General features: G+C 35.7%; 1 protein-coding gene across 1 annotated transcript; it reads left to right on the forward strand.

Annotated features, from left to right (window-relative positions):
• The first annotated feature begins 1,110 nt into the window (after positions 1 to 1,110).
• LOC113349891 (60S ribosomal protein L14-2) lies at positions 1,111 to 3,494 on the forward strand. Its single transcript, XM_026593923.1, has 5 exons — positions 1,111 to 1,230; positions 1,367 to 1,468; positions 2,665 to 2,794; positions 2,893 to 3,005; positions 3,217 to 3,494. Exons 1-5 carry the CDS (start codon positions 1,228 to 1,230, stop codon positions 3,268 to 3,270), a joined length of 402 nt encoding a protein of 133 aa, XP_026449708.1. The 5' UTR covers positions 1,111 to 1,227; the 3' UTR covers positions 3,271 to 3,494.
• The last annotated feature ends 4,004 nt before the right edge of the window (positions 3,495 to 7,498 follow it).

The raw sequence follows: 7,498 nt of genomic DNA on the forward strand, positions 1-7,498 counted from the left end.
ATTTTTGATCGATGATTAAAGAATTTAGTGTTGACGAGTTTCAAACATAGACCTGTAATATCATCATTCAGTGATTTTACCTCTGTATAATACAGTGACATTGGTACTTTTTAATAATTTAATTTAGTGAGGTGATTGGGCATTATATTTCTATTTTTTTTTAAAAGCAATTGAGTTAGATTTTAGATATATATATTTTTCCAGAGCAATTGTGCATTAGTTTTTAGAATAATTAGTCGAGTTATGGATTTCCAGATGAAAGAAGAAAATTTCAAAATAAAACCTATTAAAGTCACTAAACTACAGAACAACAAAAGAAGCAGAGTGCATTGCCATACTAGAAGGAATCAACTGTATGAAAGACAAAGGCATCAACAGCCCCTGCATTCGCAGTGATGCAAAGAATGCATTCAATTTTCTGAATAATAACAAAAACCAACTGTGTTGGTTTAGTCAAACTATTTTAGACGATTGTCAATTTTTCTTGAATAATTTCTCTTTTTTAAAATTAGATTATGTTAATCGAATTTTTACATCTGTAGCTGATAAGGCAGCAAAGCATTGTAGAAGAAACAATACAATGGGTGAATGGTTAGGTGATAAGCCTGAATTTCTCCTCAACATGTAATCTTTTTTCTTGGAATAAAATTTATTATCTTATATAAAAAAAAAAAGTCACTAAACTACATTTTGCCTACCCCTTCAAAAAGAATTTCAGCCCTATCCTAGAGTTTGTTTATTTTCTCCTGACTCACCTGACTTATTTGAATCTGACTTGCCTGGGTCTGACTGAAATCACCTGACTCGTCTGGATCTGACTCATCTGACTCAAAAGTATGAGTCAGTGGTTTGTTCCCATAAATCAGTGGTATTTTATTACCTGACTCAAACGGGTCCGAGTTAGTAATTAAGTCTGACTCGGATCGCGAGTCAGGTCTGATTCAAAATAAAAAACAAACCGCCTGACATCTGTCTCGAGATCCCGAATTAGCAAAAAAAACAAACGCATTCTTACACATTCCTAGACAAGTCTTGACGCTTAAAAGTTAAAACCAGCTTGGGATTAAGTAATAAAACCAGCTCAAGAGTATACGGACCCGTGCGGAATGCACGTACTGTCCACTTTTTTTTGACATTTAAAAGAAGAGAGAGCAAAACCCTAATCCATCTTCCAAACAAACTCATAGCCCTCCTCTATCCTTCGTTCCCACCACCAGATATCTGAAAATGGTATAACATTTTCTCAGTTCCCTTACTGTCTGATTGATATACCATTGATTTAGGTTTTCATGTTCGATTTAGGCTATTTCTTATTTCCAGATTTCAAACTAGGGTTTAACAATATGTATCGTTTCTGATTTTGTAGCCTTTCAAGCGTTATGTTGAGATTGGGAGAGTTGCTCTCGTTAACTACGGTGAAGATTATGGTAAACTTGTAGTCATCGTTGATGTCATCGATCAAAACAGGGTAATTTTATGTATCCTAGATCGTGTTTTGTCTGCTCATTTAATCACTAGAAGCTAGGGTTATGGGTGTTTATGTACATTATTGTGATGGATTTTTAGGTTTTGCAGTTAAGAATAACATTTGTTAATATTTACTCATTGCCTCCTATTGATTGACTTGAGTGTTTATCTGTTTTAGGGATCAGTGGAGTGTTTTTCTTTGTTCCGGCCTGGATGAATGTTTTACTGTGTTTTATTAGCAAAATCAACCTTCTAGACAAGTTGTTACAAGAAAGGCCATAGTAATAGTGTGTGTCCAGAATGTAGTAATTACTGCATTGTAATGGGCGTTAATCTCAGTCTCAACCCCTCTAAACCTTACTAAATCAATGTCGCAATTTCTTTGTCGTCACCCTCTGAAGTAGTTTCTAATTAGTTCAATATTTATGGAGCCTCAAGTGAAGAGCAGAAAGCCACTTGCTTGCGACTTCTCATATAGCTCCGTACATGAAATATTGCTTAATTGATTTATATTTGGATTGACTTAGTTCCAATTCTTAGTCTTCTAAAAATGGCACATGTTATGCTTCTGGATATTTAATGTAACAAGATGTTTTAATATTTGCAAATGTGTTTTTACCTTTTGGTTATTTTTATGTGATACATCTTCCAATTAGTTTTTACCTTACTAAATTAGTTCTATATTTATGGAGCGTCAAGTGAAGAGCAGAAAGCCACTCGCTTGCGACTTCTCATATAGCTCCATACATGAAATACTGCTTATTTGATTTAGAGATTTGGTCACTTAGTTCCAATTCTCAGTTTTCTGAAATGGCACATATTATTTTTAAGGATATTTAACTTACCAAGATGTTTAAGTATCTGCGAATGTGTTTTTACCTTTTAGCTATTTTTTGTGAGATATATCTTCCAGTTTAGTGTTCAATGTACTACAGACCTATTTCGCCAAACCTTCATTTCTGTCTTGTCAGTTTTTGACTTTTTTCTTCCCGTTAATTTTTGTTTTATAGATGCTTATCTCTCAGAAGTCTATCTCTGTGTAGTTATTCTGATGCTACTTGTACTCAAAGTCAAAATGTCATCAATTTTATTGGCTCTGTTACAATGAGCATATTACGTGTCTACAATTTTGTTTAGGTTACATTCCCAAACCATAGACGCGTGTGGTGACTCTCTTTTTACTGCAAAACTTTGCAGGCTTTGGTTGATGCCCCTGATATGGAGAGAAGCCAAATGAACTTCAAAAGGCTCTCCTTGACAGATATCAAGATTGACATTGGCAGAATCCCTAAAAAGAAGGCTTTGATCGATGCCATGGAGGCTGCAGGCGAGTTACCAGCTTTTGTGTTTGTGTAGAAAAGTTAGTTGCTATGCTCTCTGTCTATAGTTTGTAACAAATAAGACTGTTGCGTAAATTATGTACAGATGTTAAGAAGAAATGGGAGAGCAGCTCTTGGGGAAGGAAATTAATTGTTCAGAAGAAAAGAGCATCCTTGAATGACTTTGACAGGTTCAAGGTCATGTTGGCAAAGATCAAGGTTTGTTAATTAGTAAAAAGATATCATCTTCCTTTCAAAAAAAAATTCTTCTGGAACAGACTCTAAACCTTGTCTCGTTCCAAAATCATTCTAATTATTGTTGGAGTTGGAGAAATTTCTAGTAATTTCTGATTAGTTTTTCTCGAGATAAAGTCTAGTCCATGGAGCTTAACAGCTAGCTTATTGGTTGCTGTGCCTTTTGAATGTGCAGAGAGGTGGAGCTATCCGTCAGGAGCTCGCGAAGCTGAAGAAGCAAGCAGCTTAAGTTTTGGATATCACTTGTGAAGTCGAACATTGTTAGGGATAAGAAAACAAAAATCATCTAGTCAGTTGGTTTTGGTTATAAAGTTAAGCGTTCTTATGGCTGTTTAAGATATTTATGAACTTGTTACAATTGGAGTAAAATTCTACTACAGGTTTCTTGGATTCATTTTATTGAATTTTTTGCCCAAGATATTTTATTCTGTACGGTGCACTGTTTTATTATTAGATTTGTGCTAACATGCCGCTCGGCTTCAATGAACACCGTAGGCCATAGAATACTTGAATTGTACCATATGCAGTTTGGATCAAATCCTTGTGTGCTTCCAAATTTTCAGACTGACCAAAATGTTGTTATGTGTCATGTTTCCTTTTGTCCCTTGCTGATTCTTTTAAGTCGCAATCTTCTGGATTGCATCTTTTGCCTCTCCCCTCAATCTTCGCTTTCTTTCCCTCTCTCGAATAGCTACATCCAAACCTTCTAAACCTTAGATAATGGAGGAGAAAGGTGAATCTGAGAATATAGGGAGGATAAACCCAAAATAGGTGAATCTGAAAATATAGGGAGGATAAACCCAAAATTCTTCAACAGAAGCTCGGTGACTAAACACCGACGACAAATTCAACACCACCTGCAGGTACTTTTCCCATTTCTATTGTTCAATTCATCCATCTATTCAGTTGTTGATTTTTCTTCTTGTTAAATGAACTAAATTGCCAATTTACTCACTGTTTGTTCTCCATACCATAGTAGACTATTTTATGTAAGGAAAGATTGAAGAACTAATCTAAGCCGACTCGTTTTTTGGACTTGGAAAGTTGACTTTAGTTGTTGGAATTCGTCCTGCAGATACTGGGACTTGGATTGGATACGCAAGATACTTCGCCATACCATCAGTTTTGCTGTTCTTTGATAAGCAGAGGTTTCTTTTTAATGCCGGAGAGGTAAGTTTATGGAATTACTTGTAGGATTGATTGTGCTTGATGCATCTCTCTTCCTCTACACCTAAATTTAATTTGGTTACGAAACATGCTATAAACTCACTGGGCAATGCCGACTATTGTATCATTCAGAATATAAATATACATGTCATGACAATCTTTGTCATGGTATCAGAGCCAGGCCCCTCTCAACGTTGTCCATGTGTTCGTGGTTTCCATACCACTCCTTATCCCCGTCAGCGTGCATTCGTGGTTTCCGTACCACTCCGTATCCCCGTCAGCGTGTGTGTCCGCGATTTCCGTGCCATTCCGTCAGTGTAGCTCTAATCGTTGAAGGGGGGTGTTAAATAGTACCACATCGCCTAGGGCAACCTAGGTTCCATGCTTAATAAGCCTTGAACAACCCTAACCTTACAAGCCGGTTTTCGAGATTAGTTAGACCGGAGGATTCCTAACAACAACTAGATGCCTGCATAGAGGTTGCGCAATATATATATATATATATATATATATATATATTGCATTTTGTATTAGTGAAATATTATGAGTTACGTTTCTTACATGGGTTGCAACGGTTCTTCGTTGAGCACTAGATAAAGTTATCCAGGGTATTATTTTTACACAGTTCGTAGGTTGGAGTAATGCTAACTGTTACTTACCAGATTGATCGCATATTCCTTTCTCGCGTCTTATGTATGCTTGTGAAGTAGGAATCTGAGCTGTATTGAATCTATGTATGGATCTATGCTTATGAGGAAATTTACGGGATATTCTCGTAATCAAGGTGTTTTGGAGATTTTGATAATGAGAGATCAAATATCAATTCTAGTTACTAAGACAAGAACATGTTTGTGAATGAAAACAAAATTCTTGACCAATATTTTCACTTATTTGATTTGCTTGTTTACCTTTTCTTGTTTGCGCTTAGTTTAGTTATAGAAACAGAAAACCATCCTTGTTCTTTATAGGAGATTGAAACAGTGGAAACGATCATTTCTTACTCTAATTTCATTATATATTTTCAGTAGTGAGAAAGTATAATTAATTTTGACGCGCTGCGACATGTATCAAATTTTGGCGCCGCTGTCAATTGTTTTTGGTTTCTTATTTTTGTTTTTATTTTTGTTTTACCTTTTCTTATTTTCTGGTTTTTGACATAGTTTTGAAAATGGGCCAATGACGTTTGGTACCAGAATAGAAGTTAACGAAACACAAAATACCACAACTTAACATAATAGCACTCCGTTTTTCTGTTTGACTAACTCACCCCCAACAAAACATAGAATACCTAATCATATCCTCGGACTTGAGGTCGCGCATACGTAAATAGATATTTAGATCCATTGTTTTGATATAGGATCTGGTTTTTTATGTTTGGTATGATTGATTTGGCTTATTGGAGATCAGAGTTTTTCGATTTTCAAGAATCACTTCATTCAGCACAATCAAGAGCTGGCAGAAGGACAGTTGATCTTCTTTTTGATCAATAAAATAGATGGTTGTTGCATTGAAGAGTATTGATTTGGTCGATAAATTTGTGATTCAGGGTTTCCAGTAAAAGAGTTTTAATTAGATCCGTGATGGAAAATCTTGGATGATCCTTTAAGGTTCTGATCAGAATTTACATCATTTCTGTGGGTTCATTTGTTGAATGACTACTTAGGATTTCCATTCATGGTGGTTCAGCAGAAATAAGTTTGTGTTGCAGCCGATTAACTGTATGGTATAAGAAAGTTTAAAATTGATTAGTTATGATGATTCATGTTTATCTAAAAAACAGTATCTTGTGTAACTGATTTCAAATCTCTATTCATGTGACTTCAATAGGATGTTGTTTCAATTAGTTTTACTTCTTCTTCAAACAGTAGAATTCTTAATGCGAACTAGAAACAATATCCATTAGTTATTAATTTTCCTTAATCTGGCCATTAAAAATAGTCGCACATATATCGTACACACATCTCTAGGATATCGTGAATATGGTGCTATTGTGTAACTCTACCTAAACGTGTACACCTAGTTGGTTCAACGGTAGTTAACCAAATGGTTAGCCATATGATCACTTTCATATCAACCATACTCATCTTCACCAAAACTAGTTCACATGACTCAAAAGAACTAGTTAGAGAGTTGTTCAATTGCTTAGATCTTATAGAAGTATACAAGACACAATCGAAGCAAAATCGGTTTTGATTCACTCAAATCGATTCATGAACATTATAGCCACGGTTTGCAAATTGCATTCCTTATTATATAAATGTTAGTTCATGAACAAACCAATTTTAGAAAGTAACACACTTAAGTATGCGTACGGGTATGTGTACTTAAGTAACCGGATTTGAGTTTGTTTTGGTTTTCAAACTCAGCAGAAATTCACGGACGTCAACTTTCCGCTAGTATGCGTATGGGTAGGCATACTTTGGTAACCGGATTGAGTTGGTTTTGAATTCCAAACTCGGCAGAAATTCACGGTCGTGAACTTCCGCCAATATGCGTACGGGTACGCATACTTACCCCGTCTCCATCAACCATTTAGTACACGCACAAGTATGCATACATTTGGTTCCCGGTTTTGGACTTATACACTAATGTGCGAACACACTATATGCTTATATCCAAAGATGGTTACATATTCTAAACTCTCATTTCAATCATTGAAACATTCTTAGAGGATGTTATATAGAGGTTATTCACACTCCATTTTTCATCAAAGAGATTTTCAAGAGACTGAAACAATCAACATGACTTTCGTCACTTGTAAAGATGAACTTGGCCAAAGCGAAACTTACCAACACATATTTCGAGAAATAGATAAGCAAGATAATCTGGGCTCGAAATAGAAAATGTGTATAATTGAAGTCTATATAGCGATACGATTTTTGTCTCAAGATAGGAGATAGAGTAGATAGACTTTTGAGTGATAGATAAGTTCAAGTCTCCATATACCTTTTAGTCGATCAAGTTCCACCAGTTCCTTGAGTAGTTCTTCGTCTTTGCATGATGAACGTCGTGGAGTCTAGAGCTCAACTACACTTTCTATCCTAGTCCTAGACTTATCTATAACTAGACTAGAAATCAATACTTTATCGTTTTGGAAACTAAACTTGACAAACAAACTTGAGATAGCAACGCTTGCGAGTTCGACCGAGCAGTGCTCTAACACTCATACATGTAGTGGAGTAGCTATATATCGACTTACAGATTTGTGTGATACGCGTATGCACATCATGGGAAAATCTGTTTGTTTTGTGATCCAGATAGGTATGCATATTCGTACGCAAACCATTTTG

The sequence above is a fragment of the Papaver somniferum genome, chromosome 2, assembly GCF_003573695.1.
Source record: "Papaver somniferum cultivar HN1 chromosome 2, ASM357369v1, whole genome shotgun sequence".
NCBI lineage: Eukaryota > Viridiplantae > Streptophyta > Magnoliopsida > Ranunculales > Papaveraceae > Papaver > Papaver somniferum.